This window comes from Diadema setosum, chromosome 19, assembly GCF_964275005.1.
Source record: "Diadema setosum chromosome 19, eeDiaSeto1, whole genome shotgun sequence".
Taxonomy (NCBI): Eukaryota; Metazoa; Echinodermata; class Echinoidea; order Diadematoida; family Diadematidae; genus Diadema; species Diadema setosum.
The window spans coordinates 13,396,026-13,418,731 of NC_092703.1; the positions used below are offsets into that span (position 1 = coordinate 13,396,026).

The window sequence follows — 22,706 nt, forward strand, 5'->3', positions numbered from 1 at the left end:
CCAAGTTTCATCAGATAAACTTTGAATCCTTCGAATTATATGCTCATTCAGAAAGAGGTTTCTCATTACCTCAAAAAATCATTTTAAAAATGTTGGGAACTTGAAGTCTCATCTTAACCAAAACTGTGCCATCCCTTTAAGGTTGTCTGACCAGGGAGGTAATCTGATTCAAGGAGTGCTTTGGGTGCTTGCCACTGCATCTTAAAGTATGAGACAGAAAAGTAAATGATACTATTCACCTTTATATATGTTGATCAAGCAATTAGGCTACATACTAAATAAACAACTACAGTGCCTCATAAAGGAACTCCAATAAAACTGATGTGTTTGCTGAAACTGATTACTATCTAGGCATAACAATAAAGCATGGCAGTTGTGATGTACAAAATTAGATAATAGAATTTGCCGGAGGACAATAACAACTGATTTGACCATGGGTGAATGTACAGCTGTAATGTTTATCTTCATTCCTGGTGAATGAATAGTTGATTAGCTCATAACACCTTGCTCATAACACCTTGCACTTGTGATAAATGGGTCTAGGGCAATTACCCCAGACCCTTCCCCTGGCCCTAATCCTAATCCTGAACTTATCCCAACCCTAACCCAAACTCCTAACCCTAAACCTTAAACCTAACCCTAACCCAAATCTTTACTCTAACCTTACCACTAACCAGTATTTTTTTTTTATTTTTTTTTATTTTTTTTTATTTTATTTTATTTTATTTTTTTTTTATTTTTTTTTTTTGGGGGGGGGGGGGAGGAGGGGTAATTGTCCCGATATGGTAATAAATACTTGTTACGTTCACCTGTAAAATGACCAGGTTTGGCAACTGCCTACCAGTGTCAACGCACCCTCAGACTCTCCAATAAGTGGACAGGTGGCTTGTACAAGGATAAAGCAGGTCACGCCCACCTCAGACAGTTGAGTGGGTGGAGAAAAATATGCTGGCTGTTATAATGGTATGTGCAAGCTTAGTTGTGTGGTCTGTTATGCCATCTAGTGAATGCAGTATAATGTAGCTGCACGCAATAACCAATGTTTTTGTAAACAAGAATATGATAAAATTGGCATCCAATTTGTTTTGACATTCCATAAAATATATTATGGAGTGTCGTCCACCATCTCAGCAAGCACATGCAGTATAAGGGCAAAACAAATAGACAAAATATGTTGCTTTTATGATACAATGTGTGTGGATCACCTGGAATAGTAATTGACAATTTCAGCATTTGGGACTTCATATTTCTCCTGTGATGATTGTCCATATATTGAAGTCAGGGCTTTCATATGGGCCAGAGATAGAAAAAAAAAGAAGAAAAGATGTAGCTCAAAAGTTCTCCAATGATTTTGACACAACTAGAAGACTCTTTGCCTGCCTCCTGGAAGGATTTTGTCCACCAAAGAAAATGGTCTCAGCCGCTCTCATCAGCAGAACATTTGGCAGCACACAAATCAGAGCTAACCTCTTTGCTGTCATTTGACAAACCCAGAGGCCTCCTCTCTTTCTGCTAGGACTCCCTCGCCATGGGCGACCTAACAAGTCATATCACAGTAGTGTCAAAATGGCATTTGTCCATGTCCGCGACCCAACAAGTCTTATTGCAGTAGAGTCAAAATGCCATTTTCATATTTCCACTACCAAAATGCACACCAGTCTTATACCAAAAACAAAACTGACACACTCATACACTCCTCATCCAGTCAATATGAGTGTACTGTATGTATTATCCATTTTGTTATAGTCCTAGCAGAGCGTTCCAAGTTCATCTGGGTTTAAGAGACTATTCAATGCAGATGCATGTTGACTTGTGTTGATTCATGATACCCTAAATATCATTTGCATGGCCAAATATCTAAACGCATGCCATGTATTTTATAATATATTAATTTTTCTATTATACAACGTCCAAGTAGATCCTTGTAATTTGATTGGAGGATTGTTGGCAACGTAATATTCGTATAGACGTATTGTAGCAAAATCAAACTTTCCTCAACAAGTTAAGAGTATCATGAATTAGTACAGTCAATATTTGCAATTGCATATTCCCTTTTAATACAGGTGACAAATACAAATTGTGCCATCTTGGTTGCTTAGCTAAAATGCTAAACATCGTTGAACCCTACATTTTATTTTGACGGTCTTTACATTTATATAATTGGATTTTGGGCACTCATTTTGTGCCGATCTGTTTTTGATCCAGACAATGAAATGACATGGAATTGACATTTTCTGGATTGTCAAGTGTTGATAACATATACTGTAAAAGTGGATATTTTTGCGTGACTAATTTTTCGCCCTCGCCCGGTTAAGAAGAGTTTCGTGTGTTTTTAATTCCACAGAATCAAGACATTGACTACTGGAACATTATGGCAAGCAGAAATATTTATTTTCGCGCTAGCTTCTGGTTGCACGAAATGCATGAAAATTTCAACACCGCGAAAATTTCCACTTGTACAGTACATTGTGGACGAGAATCTATGCACCACACAGTATAACATCGCCCAAACTTTCCATGACTAGGGAAACTACATGTATACCTGTTGCTTTCACGCTCAAGATAGGGCAAAAAGGTGCAGCATTCTGAACAAAGTCAAAGCAAATGACATGTTTCATAGTCATGTGATGCAGCTAGCCCATGGCTGTTTTTTTTATTACTGATGATCAGTTTATTTTTGCTGGCAGTACGTTTTGACAATGTGTATAGTTGTCCTTAGCATCACTATTCAAAATTGAAACTTGCTACAGGGTATACTTGTAGATCATGCAAGTTTGACTTTGTGCAATCCAACATTTTGGGCCAAACTACTGCGATCAGCTCGTTGGTTATGCCTACATAAATGGGGAGCTATGAGTGGTATGTCATTCAAAACATGGGTGTTAAAGGACTATGCTTTGTCTTCATTTCAACTAAACCCTTGAAGGAGACTATGATCTATGTTGCATATCATATAACTTTTCATACAAAGTCTCCCGAGATCGTCTAATATTTCATGTAGTGGAGTTTATAATAAAAGGTCATATGTTCATTCTTTGTTTCATTTGACACCAGGTCTTTGGGAAACAGCCTTTGTGAGAAGATGTGACCATAATTCAGAAAAGTCAGTGGCAATATCACTAAAGGTAAGTACAACTGACGTACTATTCACAAACTGGGGTGTCAGTGGCTGCACTTATCATCTTTCCCATGTTTGAAACATGTTTCATTGCCCACTATCAAAATGCGGTTGTAAAGGCCTTTTGGATTGCATTTCTTGAGTTGTTACATGTAGATTATCTCTCATATACAGAGTGAGTCAAGAAGGAGGCCTTGTCACTGCGCAGCTCCATTGCGCAGTTTGGCGTGAGGAGCAGAGATGTGTAGATGGCAGTAGATGGCGTGGCAAGTCCAAGCTATTAGTGAGCTTCAAAATGCCTTTGCATTTATCATCTCCACAGCATCATGTTTCTGGTTTAAACACATTTGCAATCACACTTTTTTTGGGGGGGGGGTGGGGGAGGTGGGGATTTCAGAAAGTTTTCTCTAAACCCTGTGATCAGAACAGCTTTGCATTTATCATCTGCCCAAATTTCCCTGCAAGTTGTTTGGAAATCTTGATTCTACGCCAGAAGTGAGTTGATAGATTCACCCAATTTCTCTTGAGTCACCATTATTGCATATACTGAGGCCACCCTGTGCACATAGATTAGACCACTGGATATTATCTTCAGAGCATTTTGAATTGAGTATGGCAAGTATACTGAGACCACATACATGCCATGTGCTTTTGTTTTGACCATCCCTAGATGGTCTATAATCAAGGAATAGACCCTTATTTTTATTTGAAATAAAACACCTGCAAAGATTCTTGCTGTCCTTTTGGTTGACTACTCATCGTGCGACAGTTCTCTCAAATGTACCATTGCATGTTGTTGCTATTGAGAGTGAAATTTCTGTTCAGCAATTTTGGATATTGCAATCCGATGTCATCTCTTCACATTAACTCCCATGATAAGCTCAAGCAACTTGCAGTTTTGCACCATTGCACCCCTGTTGCGTCACAATGATACATATTTGTGCACTCGGTCAGTTAAAAGCCCACAAAATCACTACTGAACTATGCCCTCAACATTTTCCTCTGATTGCCCCCTCATAAGACTATACCATAAGACAAACATTTGCCTTTTCTTGCAAAATGGTTGCCATTTCTGTGCTTCATTCAGGAATCGGCCTGGATCACATTTGTTGTAATGTTAGAAGTGTAAAATGTGTCCTTACCAAATAGCGAATGGTCTTCACTTGTGCAGTGGAACAACATTTTACGAGTATGCTCAGTGACAGAAGAGATGCAAAAAAGAAGAAAGAATGCGCCATCCGATGGCCAGTGATTGTGACGTAACAATGCACATCTGTACATGACAGTGGCCTCCCGCTTCGGAGACATTGCCCTCAAACAGATCCGAGAAGTTTGGTGGGGATGAGAGAAATATCCCTACTTGGAGTGGGAAGTTTTGTGAGAGGTTTTGTGAGAAGTTTCGCGGGAAGTTTGCAGTTACACTGGCAAAACTTCAAGATCTTAAAGATCGCGAACTTAATCTTCCTGATCTTTTGCCAGTCTGACCGCGCCTTGTGTGTTGTTGAAAGTCATACACTTCATACTGTTTGGTTTTATCCAAACACAAAAAATTTTCCTAAGAACTCCAAGGATTTGAGGTGCCAGAAGAGTCACGTCTTTGAGCTCACTCGACACTTTTTGATAAATCGATGGAGCAAGTCGTTTTGGTTCCTTGGCTAAGAAATTCAGTATGATTGAATCTTTTGTCTAGAGTCACTGGTCCCATTGTAAGTTGTACTTAGTGGCAGAAGGAATCTGTGGAAATCTCAGGATGCAAACTTTTCTTCAAAAAAAAAATTGCTTTACTCTGACAAGAGTATTTAAGCGTACTTGAGTACTGCGTGCATTGTACTTGGTATGTTGCCTTGAGCTGCACAATTTTGACAGGTCTTGTAAGTTTCTTTGACAACGTAAGGGCGCATTCCATGTGATATGCTACACTTGAACTCCATAAACAAATGCAGCTTTGCGAGTGTGTTATTGTGAATAAAATGCTAAATCTCAATAAAGTTACTATTTCACACTTGACTGTATGACTGAGCTTTCTTTGTCATTCAGGGTTATGGTATCAAGGTGTACGGTATGCATGCATGCTCAGGTTTGTGCTTGAGACTTGGAATCACCGCACCATGTTGAGTGCTGGTGGGCGTGTTGACACACTGTTTGCTGGGCAGAGCTCGGCTTTTCTTTTCTCCCTCTCTCTCTCTTGTTTAGTGTGTGTGTGGCTGGATGCACTCATATGGGCTGTACCCCTATATTGGATCGAGGCATCACAGCAAAGTTGGCTCAGAACTCTGTTTACCACGCATGATTGCCTCTTTGCTGGTCTCCTCTCGAGGTTTGTCTCGTAGCGTTCATTGAGTGCTGTGCGATGATCGTATGTATATGACAAGAGTGAGCACCAGTGGGTGGTTCTGTCCTTCAGGAGTTACTCTGGGATTGGCTTTGGAGGGATGAAGTTCTGTCACTTGCACAGGTAGACTGGTGGATCAGAGTTTCGGGAGTGTGTGTATGGATGTGGACAGAGGCCTGTGATTGTGGAACCAAGTTGCGGTAGGTTTCTCAGTTAGATATGTACCTATTGAGCAAGTTTGGGAGTAGCATGGATTGTGAGCTATTTGTGCTGCACTTCTGAGGACATATTAGAAGTGAAATACCTTGTTGTATATGGTCATTTTCTTGCAAGAGTGGGTGATGTGCTAAGGTGAGTAAGAGAACTATGTTGAGCTATCACCTTTGACATATTAACTCTCTCCCTGCATTATTTTGTTTCATTTTCCATAATCTGAGAAGATGGCAGGATACCGGTAGCCCATTAGTCCCGATATGGGACTCTTTTTTTTTTTTCTCACTCTCTCATACGCCCTCATTGGTGGTAGCGCGAAGTCTTCTCGATCGCGACAGTCCACGCATGGCGCGAGTCCACAAACTGCTACCCTCAAATTCGGGGGATCTCTCCTTTTACTACACGCCTTCAACGACGGTATTTCCGTGTGCGATATTGCTAGTACCATAGACCATGCTAGTACACACCGTATATGAAGGCAGTCCAGGCAGTGGACTAGTAGCCCATATCATATGCAGCTTCACTCACTGGTCTTCTATGGGGGTCAAGTTTATAGTTCCATGTGAGGTGGATTACCTCACTGGGTTATGCACCCTGCTCTTTGCGATGAATAACTGAAGCGGGATCTTTTATTCTGCAGGAGTTATGACTCTCTAATACACAGGACCTCCATTCCATGTCCTACATGTACATTATTGTATCTGAGAAAGGAGTATTTTTGCCTCATACTACAGTTGTTACTTAATTCTGGGTTGGAAGAAAATTAAATTTCACACATTTTAAGTTTACAAGGAGAACACCCGGCTAGCTATCTCATGCTAAGTATGCAAATGCTTGCCAAGTGCATGATTTCTTTGGCTACACGTGTATGATGATATGTTTACAGTGTCTATCACCAGTGATTGTATTATGATTTGATATCAAACGTGCTGCCAGTAAAAATTGATGTGCACAGGATCTTCAATCAATAAATCTGCAGAATTTTCTTGACCCATTCGACATGAATAGTCCTTCCACACACTCAGGTGCTTTGTAGTATCTCTAGGGATCGCGCCAGTGAAATACAACAAAGAAAGCGGTCGGCCATTGTTGAAGCCAAATTAGTGGAAGTTTAGTGTGAACAAGGCTTAGCTCTGCAAGGCCTGACATACACATCTTTGGAGGAAAACAATTCAATTGAAACCAATCAACCAGCTGCCCGAGATAGTTAGTCAACCAAGAAATTTAATATATCTTGTTTTTTATCTCTCTCTCTCTCTCTCTTTGTATGGTCACAGCATGAAGGATATTTTTCAAAATGTTGGCGAAAGAAGTTGATAAAAGTCACAGCGCCCTGATTCTGTTTTTCTGATTGCTGCATGCCGGAATGTGTGTGTAGGGCAAAATAAATATTCATTTTTATTGTAACAATATTTTTAAAGGGGATCACTAGTAACTGATCAGTGGGAATCAGTGGGAATGCTGGCGGATGATTGTTCCAATCCTTTAAGAGCACATTATATATCTATTGTTGTGTGAAAATTATTTGCTTCAGAATGGTCTCATATTCAAGTAATGTGCAGTTTAATGTTTCCAGGTTAGCATGCCTGTACAGTGACGGGGCGATCAACCAGGTTATGCCTGTACAGTGTCGGGGCGATTAATCGCCCCGTCACTGTACAGGCATGCTAACCTGGAAACATTAAACTGCACAATACTTGAGTATATGAGACCATTCTGAAGCAAATAATTTTCACACAACAATAGATATATAATGTGCTCTTAAATGAATACCACAAGGATTGGAACAATCATTCCCCAGCATTCCCACTGATTCCCACTGATCAGGTACTAGCCATCCCCTTTAAGTGTGCATCCCTACATATTTACGTATCGACTCCTTTGTGGGTAAGGCAGGAACCAACTTCTCGCAAGATTATACTTCTATAAGGTCATATGACTGTGGTAAATCCTTGAGGGGGATAATCCACCCACATTTGGTTTCCCAACAAAGTCCACCATCACCATCACGTGGCCCAACCCTGATCTTCCTAAAGTTCCTTTTTCACCATTGAGGTGACACAACCTTTAGTTGTCTTGTTGCCCTACTCTACCTAAAACAGTAACAACAAAAACGATCTTTTGCCATTGTCTAACATAAGCAGTCTTGAGAGTTAACCAAAATGTTTCTTGTTTGAGTTGTCAGAGAGAAATGACTGGTAGCAAAGATATATATCCATATATTCAGAACAGACTGTTCACATTTTGTGTGTTTAGCAATACTTTTACATTGATTATACTAATCCAAATTTTACATTGGTTGTTTCTATGCCTAACTCACACTTTGGAACTCTTTTGAAGCATGTGAATTCTGGGTTTTTATTTCATCCGCAAATGGTAAATTATGCCTTTAATATTACCATTGATCAGATATCTGTACAAAGTAATCCGCACACCAAGTCCCATGCCAGTTTCTTCCTGTTTCAAGTTTACTTTGTAGTTAAGGGTCAGTCTGAGTATTTGTTGACAGAGTCCATGACTCAATCTTCTTATACTCCATCTCCAGAAACAGAAATAAAAACAAAACAAAGAGAAGGACATGGAGTCTGTGATACAATCAACATAAAATATTTGCTCAGGGAGGGGTAATTAGGTTTGGTTCCAGACTAAAAATGAATTCTAATTGCACTACAGGTACAATATGTAGGTAAAAACAGTTGTATGTGTACCGTGCGACAGTATTTCTGCCATTGGACATGATGGAAATTTAACTCACTGTACAATTTTTGTACCAGTGGAGGTGGAGATACACTGTATTCTTGTTTTCTTCATTTTGTGTGTATAGAATGTGGGTGTGTGTGTGTGTGTGTGTGTGCATGTGTATGTGACATATTAAGATTCATCATGAGTCAATGTACATACTATTGTAGAACGGCACCTTGAGGAGTTGTGTGTACCTGGGGCTTTGACCATTACATTTGTATCATGCTCCTGACACAGGACCCAACAAGCTGGAGGGGGAGGGAGGAGGGGGGACAGGTATAGTGGTGAAGATGGGAGGGGGGGGGGGTGAGGGGTAGGAGTGACAGGGATGGGGGAGCAGGTTTTCTCACTCTCCAGGTACCGGTATACTGTATTTACATTCATGACCAGAAATTTACATGCATGAAAGATTTGCAGCACTAAAATGCATGCAAAAAGGCTTGTTATACACAATGCATCGAATGCCAGTGGCGATTCGAAAAAAGGCTGTCGGCTCCTGTTTGTAAAAGTTTCATGCCACAAATGGTTCTGGATTTACAGTATCTTAGGATGTATGTAATTGAATTGAGCTAACTTTGACTTTATTTCACATTGCCACTAGGTAAGCAGTGGACTGTTTTCAAGCAGACAACTATTAGAATTCTTTGATGGCTGTAAGTCTTTTTTTGAAGCCCCACTGTGTGTGTTGTGTGCAGCATATAAAGTTGTGCACAATTTGTTCACAGGAGTTCCAGAATATTCAGTTGGGTCAATAACCCCTCACAATACGTAGTCTGCCCATGCTAATTATGAGTCTTTGAAGACCCACTCTTCAGAATTTTTAAGTGACTTGGCTGTTGCTGGTAGACCTGAACCAAGGACCTAAAGATTGAGTATTCGTATTCTCAACCACTGAGCCGCAATCTCAGTTGGGATGCGTATTATACGTCTCGACGGAATATACATTGAGTTGATTCAGCACCCGAAGTGTTTGTAAACAAAAACATGGCTGTCTCCTGTCTCCAGAGGCAAACATTGAATAAACATAATCAGTGTCGTATATAAAAATAGTCTGGCCAACTCGGTTTTCGGCTTATGAGTTTTGAAGCCTGTGGTTGGTCAAAAGCGGTCCTGTGATCTTTGTGGAGCCATGTTGTTACCAAAGTGCATTCATACGCAGTGCCCATTGTTCACTACCCCTTATTTAGTAGGTTTTCATTATTACGTCTGAGCGTACACGCTAACCCTGTTACGCGTCATACGCTGGGCAACAATATGGCGTCCAATTATAGAGTTGGCCAGACTCTCTTTAATTATATACGGCACTGAACATAATTATTTTGTAAATTTGGTAGTGTAAAGGATTATTAAGGATGCTTGTGGAAGGATATATTGAAGTTGAATCTGCATACCAGTCATAGATCTTTGAGAGAAAGACTTCAAATTCTTTTGCATTACTGTCACTGAATATTTTGTATCCATTGTAGAAGTTGATATGTTGCAGAGAGGGACACCCACGTGTAACACACAACAGAGGTGTGCACATTGTGGAGTAAATCAAGTCAACATTATAATCATTTCGTAGCTGGCCACTCTAAAGGCCAAGAGTGAACGATTCTCAGAAGTTTGTGTTTGTGCTGGTTGTATCCAATGGATATAATTACATGCTGTACAAGCTGATTCTGTTTTAGTTGGACAGTTTGTACATCCCAGGCTGTGGTATAGGTATTCCAAATCACTCGAGGTGTGCTGTGGCTATTCGTACATCACAAGAAGTTGTTATTTGGTCATTTTTTTGAAGTCATTTAAGTCTGTGTAACATGGACTCGTGTAGATACATGTGCAGGGGTAGGAATGATACCAAAAAAAAAAAAAAAAAAAACCACAAACCCTTGAAACCACTGTTTTATTTATGCAGTAATACAATTACAATTGTAAGGTATGTCCTCGCAAGATCTTGCTATAACTGAGGACTTGCAAACAACAAGAATGGAATTTTCCACAGGTGCTTGCATTTTCATTTTTATTTCTTTCTCTTTTTGATTCCACAGATATTGCTGGACTGTTCCACAAGCCCAGAGTGCTGGTGATGACAATGTGACAAGCCTTGTGTGGCGGCGATTGTCTGTGAAAGAACCAACTTCTGAAATATTTCTTCGAAAAAACATAATTAGGACTGGAAACCGCACAGCACCAAACAGCATACCCTGAGGGCCATGTAGGCCCCCTTAGCCTCGAGCGGAAGAAACACATGAATGTCCTTGTAAATAGTTGTGGATCAGTCAGAAATAGGTACAAAAAAAGAAAGAAAGAGAAGGAAAACAAAGAAGGGAGCGGCTATTTTCCTTCTAATCCTCAACAGGGCCACACAAAAGGCTTTGGTAGTCAGAACTTCTTTTCCAGTTGGTCGCAGAAAGTCGCTGGGGCTGGTTCGTGGCCCTGCAGCTTGCGAGACCAGGCAACAGGCGGTAGTACTACAGCAAGGCGGTGCAGTTGCCTTCCATAGCAGGCTTCCTCCCCGCATCCGTAACCGTGACGACGAGCCAAGATGATCAACTTGGAACATCTGACGGAGGAGGAGAGGAAGATCATCTTGGACGTCCTCAAGCGGGATGATGAGCTGAGACAGGCCGAGGAGGAGCGTGTCAAGTGAGTATCCAGTTTAGAGAATCTTCACTGTCATATCCCATACATCACTAGAGGAACATATACGTATGTGCCTCCATTTAACTGTGCACCCATTGTCAGTTGAAGACCATGAGGGCGTTAGTTCTGTTTGTAAAATGATGGAGTCCTTCTGACTCTCAACCAATGATCCCTTGTGTGGCAGAGCTAGTCAGAAACCAAAGGGATCAGAGTCATCATCAGGTAAACTCCTTGTCGAAGGAGGGGAAATTACAAGTCACACGGATAATCATGGAATGGGGCTTTATTTGAGTTAAAGAGCTTTTCTGGCAGTGTGCTTGGACCCATATTGTCTGAATCCCCTAAAGCTTATTGAAAGTAAAACAGACTTTTCTATGCAAGATTTTGTCCAAGTTCACTCAAAGAAAAATCAGTAAGATTATCAAGAAAAAAGCTCCCCTCTTTTTCAAATTGACTCAAACAGGAAGAGTAAAAATCATATGCATGAAATTGAAAATTGCATGGAAGTAATGAATGACCTCAAAAAACATTCAGCATTTCATGTAATACATGTGTGTTTTCAAAGCTGTCTTATTGGCAACCAAGTCACAGTGAACACCATACAGCATTTCCCTGGTTAATTTATGCCAACAATTTTCTCATACATGCAATGTGCCGTATGACAATTGCTTTGAAGTTGTAATGCAATCTACTCTGTACCCGAATTCTCTAAGGTTATCATTCAAACTAAACTAAAAATTCATATCAGCCTGATTTCCGAGTTGTCAGCATTTCATGCTTATGGTATTATTAAGGAAACAGAGCAGGTCCATTCAAGTGTTTAAAGTAACTTTCTTTTGACCAGAATTTATGACCTTGTCTCCTCATACTAAACAAGTCTACAACAAAGTTTTCAGACAAGCCATACGAATGATAATCTGATATGGTGTGACATTGATTGGTGATCTTTTGCATTGTTATTATTACTGGGAAGAAGATGCCACTTTCTTATAAATATGACTTTGTTTAAAACAAATGGAAATGGCATGTGTGTTTAATCCTGTTTTCATTTGACACTAGGGTCATAGATTCAATTCCCTGTTCAACTTGCACCCTAACAAAGACATTTGATATAAGCTCATCTGGCTTCAGGAAAGAAGTGCCCTTCTACTACACCTCAATCTTCAGGCATCCTGGCTTATAACCCAACTTATTCTTTCTTTATGCTTGCTACGAGTATGTACCTATATCAGGTCCTAATGTTTATGATTTCAGAATTATTTCACCTTTTTCATCAGTTTTTTTAATTCATATTCCTGTCAATACTTTTTTTTTTTGTCAGTTAGAGCAGAACTATGAATGTACTCTTTTGATATTTCATCTGTTGTAGCTTTCATCATTTCAATTGTGATTTGCACTCCAGTGCAATCTACAAATATGTAGGTTAGGCATGATTTATGTAATCATGTATTCTCACCTTCTAAATAGCCGTCAATTCACCTAATGTAACAGACCATTGCAAAACAAGGGAATGTTTAAAACAAACAAAAGAGCATTGTCATTCAGTGGGTTTTAACCCTCAGTCTGATGCTGGCAAGACTCCAAAGGGGGGCAGATTTTTTGAACCGTTTAGGGATTAATTCTTCCACACACTTTGTTATTACCACCTACGAAAATACATCGCTAGTCGCAGAGCTGACATACGTTGTACAGTAGTTTCCATGCCACTTGAAATGTTTGACCATACACCAAACGTAGTAATAAGTTCATGATTTTAAATTATTCACCCACTTATTTGACCTGGGCCCAGTCTTATAAAGCTTGTGTTTGTTATCAATTTAGAATATCAGCAAACTTATGATTGATTGCGTATCCCTCGTAATCTAAAGATTATTTAAAACTCAAATTGCAATCATTCTGTATGAATTGTATTCATTTCATAATACATGATACAAGAACCTAACTTTGGTACCTTCATATTACAAATTGAATTTAATACCTTTATTCCCAGTGGTGGTATTAATTATTTTTTTTCAGTTGTAAAGAGTCATATCTTCTCTTTCTATTGATTGATAAGTTTGATGTCAATGACTGATTAATGCTACATTTCATGGCAACCAAAAATTTGTGATTATTATTTATTTCTTATTTACTGTGATTCATTTAGAATCAATCACATTTTTTGACAGATTTGTGATCAATTCAATCCTAAAAGTTGCAGTTAATGTCGATCACATCTTTTTTTTTTACATTCAACCTGTAGTGGATTTGAAATTAGTTGCAAAGTCATTATTGATTGGGGGACTTACACTGAATGCATGACCACAACTCTTTATAAGAAGGGGCCCTGGTCATTTCTAGGAATTTATTAAATGCATAGCTTTATGAAATACACATACCTCTCCAACTTGTTGGCATGGGTAGATTTGAACAGGGGTCTAATACTTCAAACAATTGTCTGTTCTTTTCACATGTTCAACAATATTGAAGTTTACTTGTCCTGGGCAAATGGACATGTAATGTGGGTTTGTAGACAAGTACTCTGTAATGTTCAAGTACGCACATTGTGCTTTGTTGTACATGATTCAAAAGTCTTTTTTTGTTGCTCATCTTAATACTTCTGATTGATTAAGTTTGAACCACAAATGATATGCGATGTTTATCGAGTCTGTGTTGAGTTGTTCTTGACACTTTATAGTCAGGTCAAATCTGATCCTCTTTTTAGGATGGTACAGGAAAAACTTACTTGTAATCTCACGTCGCCAAAGTCCTTAAATGATAAAACGTGAGAGTGACCATTATGCATGACCGATATATCCTCACGAGACTTGCATTGTGGCTGCGGTCAATTCATTTTCTTGTGTGGTCATGCATGTGAATGGACAGGAAATGCAAAAGCTATTCAATCCGATAATCGAGTTTGTTTCTTTTACACTTGGGCAGGGACATTTTGTGTTGTGCGTACGCAGGTGGGTCACTTCCGGATTCTGAACTTCATTGAGCTTGGAAATAAATGTTGCTCCAGTGAGTCAGGATGTCCATCCTGATGCTATTTTGCTTTGCAGTATATGAAAACAGAAAAATCAGAGAATTAGACTGATGAAAATTTTTTGAAGTCAGAAACACAAAAAGTTACGAACTGTTAAAAGTTTAAAAAGAAAGATAAATTGCCAAACCTCTGTACAGTGATGTATTTGTTGAGTAGCTCTCCATTTGTTCTGTATACACACACAAAAAAACAACAACATATTTTCATTTTTCTCAATTATTTTGGCACAAACAGAACTTATTCGCTGAGGGCCTGAGGAGGACGTGCAGATTATTGCTCATGTGATATATATCGAGAACAGATCCAAGATTTTTTTTTCTTGTGGAAAGAATGGAAATTTGTGACCTGTTGTGTACTAACAGAATGGAGAGCTGCTCAATATCTGTGTCACAGAGTTGCCAATTTGTCTTGCTCTCTAAACTTTTACAGTTCAACACTTTTGTGTGTGTCTATCAACAATTCCCCCCCCCCCAGATTTCATTGGTCGATACACTTACCTGTTGTTGTTGGTTTTTTTTTGTTTTTGTTTTTCATACAGAGCAACATATCAGAATGGAATATCCCTTTAATAGCTCAGTGTGCAAAGTTTTGTCAGTTACATGTAGGCCTATATTTCAATGGCAAGTTCATTGATTTCCACCACACACTGTAGGTCTAGGGTTTCCATATGATGTGCTCAAAAATAATTCAAGCGGAACTGTCACAGAGATTATACAGTTGCTTTTTATTTGAAATAACAACAACATCAACAACAACAATTTTACCGAGCTGAAAATTGCAGACTAGATTACTGTACAGGTGGATGTACAGAAATGAATGCCAGCAGTGCAGTATGTATAATTTGTATTACGTCCCATATCTCTTGAAGACATTCAACGGAATTGGGAATACCAAGTGTCATTCCATGCAAAGCCTCGCGTAGAATGGTATTTTGTCCACCTAGCAGCTTGCCATAATTTCCAACTGCATCTAAACAACTTCAGAGCAAAACAAACATGGTAGCTATGATGACTGTAAGGGGGATGATATTCATTTAGAGTAAATTTATTTTCAGTTCAGTGAGCTAGTATGGATTATTATCCAAGTGGACAAGCCCTTTTGTAAAGCATAGAACTCCCAGACAAGCAACAAGCAAAAGTCTGCTTGTTTCAATCAAACCATGGTCTGCATATTGTGTATAACACATGCTGATCTCTTCACAACATGCATTCGTATTAATAGAGAATTGATTGATTTGCTAAATGTAGCATAGAAGACAAAAGTACCTGCTGAGTATTTTTCCCCTTGTCCCAGTGTTTGACATTCCAAGCTATTGTTCCCTTGATTGTGGCATACCATGCATAAAGGCTTTTTATTGATCTGTGCCTCCTCCCACTGGTATTTTGCATTCATTGTTTCCAAGAGGTCATTAAATACAGAACAACACCCCCTCAAAAATATTTTGAACTCACCCCTGGCTTGCTTGGAGATTTACCTTGTCTATAATTGTCTATCCATTGTGAAATTACATTGTTATGTCATTCTTACTACAGGAATCAAAACAAGACACTTTACACTAAATGTATTACACTAAGATAATCTTCAGGTCTTGTTCTGCATATCATTTAAAGAAAGCAAAATATTCAAATATTCTCAAACATTTTGGATTAAGTGTGCACTATATGCCAGTGCTTTGCCATAAAGTCTATTACTGAGAAAGAAGAAAGCAATGAAAAAGAAAAGGATTAGGTTTCAAAGGAAGTGCATCCTAGACCTCAATCTAAACTGGATATGACACGGCTCTACTGATTGTATGACAATGCACCACACAGAATTAAGGTGTAATGATTAGTTGTATTTGGTGTTGAGTGTAGCATCATCTGTGTTTACGAAATTGAAGGAATGATCAGAGGTTTAATCATTCACTTCAAAGTTGTCACTTGGTCAGTCATGGGGATATACCCATTCCTCATGTACCACAACATACTCAATCTGCTGTAATTCCTCTTTCTGTTCTATTTCCCCCTGAAAAATAGAAAGAAAAAGTAAAACGGTACAGAACCTACATAATGTATATTCACAAGCCTGTCTTCATCAGACCGAAGACTCAAAATAGCACACTACATGTATTTTGTGGTTAGAAAATTAGCCCGATGTTAAATTAACCCGCTATTTGTGTAATGAAGATGCAGAAAGTTTGCTATTTGATCAGGATAATTTTCCCCCAAATCTTGGTCTAGTTTGTGAAATAGTGGCTATTTGGGTTGTGTTTCCATCAACCCAAAATTTTCCCTATCCCATCCTAATGGGGAAACCACTTTCAAACCATGCACTGAGCTGATCCGAGTAATGATGCAAAGTACGCACGTGTCAATTTTGGGCTAATTTCCCAAGCGTGCTTGTTTCAGGTTAAATGAAGACAACACCTGTAGTTGTTCTATCATGCTATTTCCTAAACTACAAAATAGCCCGGCAGTTAATGGAGCTTCGGTCTGATGAAGACACGCCCCCTGGGTCACTTGTAATATGAAGCCTAAACCTGATTTTGATTTAGATGCTGATTTTGAAGTAGATGTAATATTATACCCAAGAGGAGAAATACAGGCAGTTTTGGTGAAGCTGCTGATATATATTCATATGGTTTCATTTACTCCATCAGAAAAAGCTCTATGACAGACTCTATGGAACCAAGCACCTACAATTGGTAATGTTTACAGTGTTGACATTCGAATGAAAGTGGAGCGTCGATTCTTTAGTATAGATCTACATGTAGAAGGTGCACCTGCAAAGCTGTTGCCAATTATCGTAACGTGAGCAGTATTCTTCAGTCGAATATCCACGTAATCTTTCTCAAACAGAAAATGTGGAGGTTCATTTTGTGGTCTATGGCTAGTGATCAAAGATACTAATACTATGATGTCAGAAATTCAGATGATCTACATACATGTACAGTACCTGATACTCATCTGCTCACCTGACGTTTGTCTCTTGTTTTATGCAACGGTTAAGTATTTTTCGATATACTCGTCTTGAGCGGTTTTAGGTTTTTCTGCTGGTAGGAGATCTTTGCTTTGTAGCTCTCTATTGCACCAGAAGGTGGAGGCTGCATAGTCCCATGTTTAATACCATCTATTGAAGGATGCGCTCATGAAATTGGATAGGAGGTCTATTTTGAAAGTTGCCATCAATAACTCTTCCCCTTTTCCGGTTCAAATTTCATTGCCCTGTGTTCAGAATGGAATGCATATGAGCCGTAAGCATGTCTGGAGACGTTGTAGGTTATACAACTTGTGTGAATCACCTTTCAGTGAAGTCAATGGTGAAATGCAAATGGCATATAGAAAAAAACAAAAACATTTTGAATTCATTGATGGTGACTTCATATGAATAGGAATTCAGAAAACATTTGCACAGTGGATTCCAAAGTTTTTTTTTTTCATTTTGTTACAATGTCATGAAGAGAAAACTGATAAAAATGTCAATTTGACTCTCTCAATTCTTGAAAGCAGTAAAATAGATTCTGTACACAGTACATGTATGTAATGGTACCAGCTGAGATGCAGGTATTCAGAACTTGTCAGAATATATATCTATCTTGCAGACAACAGATTTCGGTTATCATTCATGGTTTATTCACTAGTCCACTCTACATATTGCCCCTGGCACAGTTCACAAAGAACATATCAACGAACACATAGGCCCTACAGAATTGACACATTTACGTTAGAAAAAGCAAACATGCTTTTGACGACTGTATTGGAGAAAAACAAATTCCATCACGTAATGGCGCACTATTTGTACACTGTCCTGTGCTTTTGTAGGCCTGAGTAATGGTAGGATGGCCCCTTATAACTTTTATGGCTGTTTCCCCCTGGATCATCAGAGAATACAACTGATACTGCCTCTTTCTTCCTTTGAGTGCAAACATACAGTGTGTGAATGCAATGTTGCCACTATTCAAAGGGCACAGTCTGTTTGAAGTTGGAGTGTTTTGATACCAAGAGGATATTGCCGCAGTCTCAAGCAGTGTGGAAGTGTTATGTAACGGCATTCCTAGGGCTTGAATGTCGCAATGACCAAATAGCAATTTGCAACTCACTGCTAAGCCATTGGGCTGCTTTTCTGGTCCTATCTTACTAGTAATTGAATGCACATTTCCCATTGTTATTGGAGGAGATTCTCTCCCCCCCCCCCTCGAAGGAGCTACTTTTCCAGCCCCACCCTTCCTCTACCTATCCCACCCCAATATCCCACTTTTGACTCCCCCTCCCCTATTATGATATAGGAAATGGACCATGATAATCTCCATCGGTTTGAACTTCATTTGCTCTACTTTTCCAAGCTCACACATAGACCCCGTTTACAGTGCGAGGCTCGGCCGTGGCCGAGCCGCGGCCGAGCCCAGCCCCGCTTCAGTGTAAACGCGCAAAAGGCCAAATGCGAGGCCAAAATTGGCCTCGCATTTGGCCTCGCTCTGGAGGTGGTCTCGGCCGTGGCCGAGCCGCGGCCGAGCCCTGCCTCTTCTTGGTGTAAACGCAAACTGGGCCAAATGCGCGGCCAATTGCGCGGACAATTTTAATCTGGCTTCCAAACCCTCTGCCTGTATCTTTCGCTATTCAGGATATTAACCCCCTCAACGTCGAAAACTAGTATAGTTTAAGGTGGTTTTGTCCTGCAAAGGATTTTTTCCTTCGGCAAAGGCCTTTGCCCTAACGGCGACCTCGTCGCCACGGAATTCATTTGGCAAAGGGTCTGAAAACCAGACAATACCAAATTGCGTTTGTTTACAAGCAGAGCGCCACTACGACAAAATATTGAAAGGTTTGAATCAAAAGCGCGGCCGAGCCCAGCAGTGTAAACGGACAAAATTGCGAGGCTCGGCTGCGCAATTGAGGCCGGACTCGGCCGCGGCCGAGCCGCGGCCGAGCCCGGCCCCGCACTGTAAACGGGGTCATATTCTGCCTTAAAGTTTGTGTTTACTGTAAAAGCTTTTATTTTTGCCAGAGTTTAATGTTCACAAATTTTGTAAATCACTGTTGGGTCATGAATTTAACAACAGGCAAAAATATCACCATGTAGGGTATGGTGGCATGCCACTACCCTTATGATAGGCTTGGTGTTAAATTGCAAAAATAGCATCTCTTGACAGTGTCTGTGACCTCATTATTTCAAAATATCTGTAGGCAGAAATATCAGCTTTTACAGTATTCAAGATATGAGGGCTGATTACAAAAAGTTTTATTGATTCAGGTTACAAACAGGTATTCAGTATTCATGAAAAAGGCCAGTAGGAAAATTTAAAGAAAAAGAAATCCTGATAATACTAATATCTCTTGTTCTGTTGTCTGAATTAATGCATTTGCATCATGATACCCCCCTTGGCATGGTCAAGTGAGCATCGTTCAGGCGTTTCATTATTACACCCAGCAACCAATCTGTAACAGGCTTCTACCTTTAAAAAAAAAAAAAGTTGCTTTGAAGCCTTGTTTTGGAAGTTTGCATAAACTTTGAATATATTTTGATTTTCATATTGTGTATCTTGCCTTTGCTTCATCACTAACCATTTTACTTTATTTCAGTTTTAAGCAGGATGATGTCATGACATGAATGCACATACATACGTGTAGTATTATGTTGAAATATTGCATGTGTCATGGTTGAATTACTACGTGTAATGCTACACTGAATTACATGCATTGCTGGATGTCTTTTCTTCAAGCAGAAATGCATGTTCTAATGATCATGTTCTTGTTCTTATTTTTTTTCCAATTTATGTCCGAACAGCACGTAAGCAGAACTTCCTTTTCTTTTGTTCTTTTCCAAACTCTCACCATCACCCCGTAGAGCATTAGGTGGTGTGCTTTTAAATTCTTTTCTTAACATTTCAGTCTCTAGCTTTTTTCAAAACCCAAAGTCACACAATGCTTCTTACTCTTTAAATCTATTTTCTTCCATAAGTAATCGGGTACCCTGCTTGTGGCATAGAGGTAGTTCGGTATTGGTTGGTCATCTAATTGGCACTGGTCGTTCATCGAGTCCAGCAAACATATATGTTGTATTGGGTCAATCAATGTAGGGATTGACTGCTTTCAAATTTTTCCTGTTTGACCATTGGTTTTGAGTTTTGTACTCATTTACTCTATATAAAATGTAAATACTATATTCCTTAATCTCTTAATTGAGGTGGTCGTGTGATTGCCTTTGAAATAATAAGTACAACATTCCTTTTTCAATTCTGTTCTCGTAAAGACAGTATTTTCCCACATGATGGAAACAAAAATTAAGTGATGAAATTTCACTCCACTTAAGTCACAAAAGTCACAACTACTGGCTGTGTATTTGCGTGGCTCTTTCTTTGATAAGGTTGAAAAGCTGTGGCAGAGTTCATGCTAAACTGAAGCTGGTGAACGTGCTACCATCGGGAACTATCATTTGTGAGTTAGGATGGCGAACCAATACATTTTAGGACACACAAATCCATTTGAAAGAAATTTTGTATTCATGCACCCTGTGCTACTTCAATAAGTTGAATTTGGGATGGAGTGTGCTTAGAATAAGAGAATTGATAGCATGAGGATACCTTGCGACGGGAAGGGTGGCCCGATTCTGATACATTCATTAATCTCTAGTGGCCCCATTCAGATATATTTGTTAATCCCTGTAACAAATTGTGTACAGCTCTCTCACTGATCTGAATGTTAAGTACACACACAGCCAAAAATCTTAACTGGAGTCAAATGTTACCGATGAGCATATGCACGTATTCGCTGATGGGCGATTCTGTTCTAGGAGGCCTGCGCTACACATGGGTTTCGAAGGTACCCTCGGGGGCAGCAAACGAAGATTGAGTTGATTGGGTCACCCCTCTCTCCCCATGCTACTGGGTCTTTAAAGGGATGATATAGTTTTGGTTGAGGTGAGGATTCAGCTTTTAACTTTTTGCGAGATACTTAGAAACGATTTCATTAAGTGTTAAAGAGCATACTATTCTAAGGAGGAATTCAAAGTTTACTCGATGGAAATCCGGTTTGAAATGGCAGAGATATCAAAAAAAAAACAAAAAAAAAAAAACAGAGTAAAACAAAGTGATCCTAGTAAAACTGTGGGTCCCACCTTTTATTAGGATCTCATATGGTTTGGATATTTCAACCATTTCAAAACCGATTTTCATCAAATGAACTGTGAATTCCTCTTAGAATTATCGGATGCTCTTTCATATTTCATAAGAGATTTCTCATTATCTAAAAAAAAAAAATCAACATCAAAAAGGCGTTGGAAATCTGAAACCATATCTCAACCGAAACTGTACGATAACTTTAAACTTTCATAAAGGAAGGAGGGACCTGTGTAGGTGTTTTGAGTAGTCCCAAGGGGATAGTGGGATATGTTAGTGTTTATGTTAATTTTCCAAATGTTTGATGGTGGAAGCTTTCTCCTTATCACCCTTGTGTCTTTATGAGAGAAAGAGAGGAACAGTGTGGTAGATTTATTTTTCTTTCTTTGTACCCAGAGCAAAATTGATGCTTTGGAGAGATGAGGATATTTATCCAGGTTGGGTTTTAATTACAGATTCTAGACTTTCGTGCTTGTACGGTCGAGGATGGTGATTTTGTCAATGTGGTTCATTAACACTCATATATAGCAGGTCTCCTTCGCTGAAGGAAGGGAAAGAAGCAAAATACACTTGTAAGATAATCTTGTGTATTCAAGAATTAATATTTTCAATAATTATGGCAATCAATAATACATACCCAAGGCTATCTTCCTATAGTATGTATTCCTTTTAGTTTTGGCCACTTTTCAGTGCAAATATAAATACCTTATCATTCCCTGGGTAATGTTTAGTTAGGTACGTTCATGCCTTATAGAAGCAATTTTTGTTTGTTTACTGGAAACACTGGAGCAACACTTCAATACAAAGTGTTTTATAGTGAGTAGTGTATGCCAGGCATGTTTTGTTGCGTTACTGCTGAAAAGAGTCTTTTGAATATTTGTGATTGTTGAGCAGGAATGTGTGTTCATTCTCACAAATCTATACAATAGCTGTCAATGAAAAGAATTTCTGTTTTTCTCACTATTTTAGAGGATGGTGTGATTTTGGGCTGTCATTACACTATTTATGCTTTTCCATCCATAAAGGATTGGGTCAAAGTTGAAGGTATGCAGCAAATAGACCAATCAGAAAATAATTTTTCAAATGGAATTTGATTAGCAATTTCAGCTATTAAATGAATGGTATTCCAAATGGTATTCTGTACATTTATGTAGAAAAAAGACCTGTTACACAAAAGATAATTTGAGTAGCAGAGATATAAAAATGCAAAGCAAATTGCGTTGCAATTTACCAGAAAAATTATTCCCTGCCAATCAGTTTTAATATTTACTTATAAAGACAAAATGTTTTGTATGGATTGGTATACAGATGTATGATATCAAAATGCATGTGGGAAAATAACTGATTTGGTGTAGGAGAAAATATTCATTGTGGTAACTAACATAATTCTTGTTCTGTGTTGTCATGTAAGAAAGGGGTTTAGCAGGGGAGGAAGTTATTGTAAGATGCAGTATTAAATATAGCAAATGCAACAGATTGATACAGATTTGAATATAATCGGAAAGATATTAAAAATGTTGATGTCAGTGTCACTAACATGTCTTGCATGTGGTTC

General features: G+C 39.0%; 1 protein-coding gene across 1 annotated transcript in view; it reads left to right on the forward strand.

Annotated features, from left to right (window-relative positions):
- Positions 1–3,052: 3,052 nt before the first annotated feature.
- LOC140242574 (uncharacterized) overlaps positions 3,053–22,706 on the forward strand; it is a 70,138-nt gene continuing 50,484 nt past the window's right edge. The window contains exons 1-2 of the mRNA XM_072322318.1: positions 3,053–3,125; positions 10,436–11,033. Of these exons, the coding sequence (XP_072178419.1) occupies positions 10,933–11,033 (101 nt within the window). The 5' untranslated portion in view covers positions 3,053–3,125; positions 10,436–10,932. The remainder of the gene's footprint in view (positions 3,126–10,435; positions 11,034–22,706) is intronic.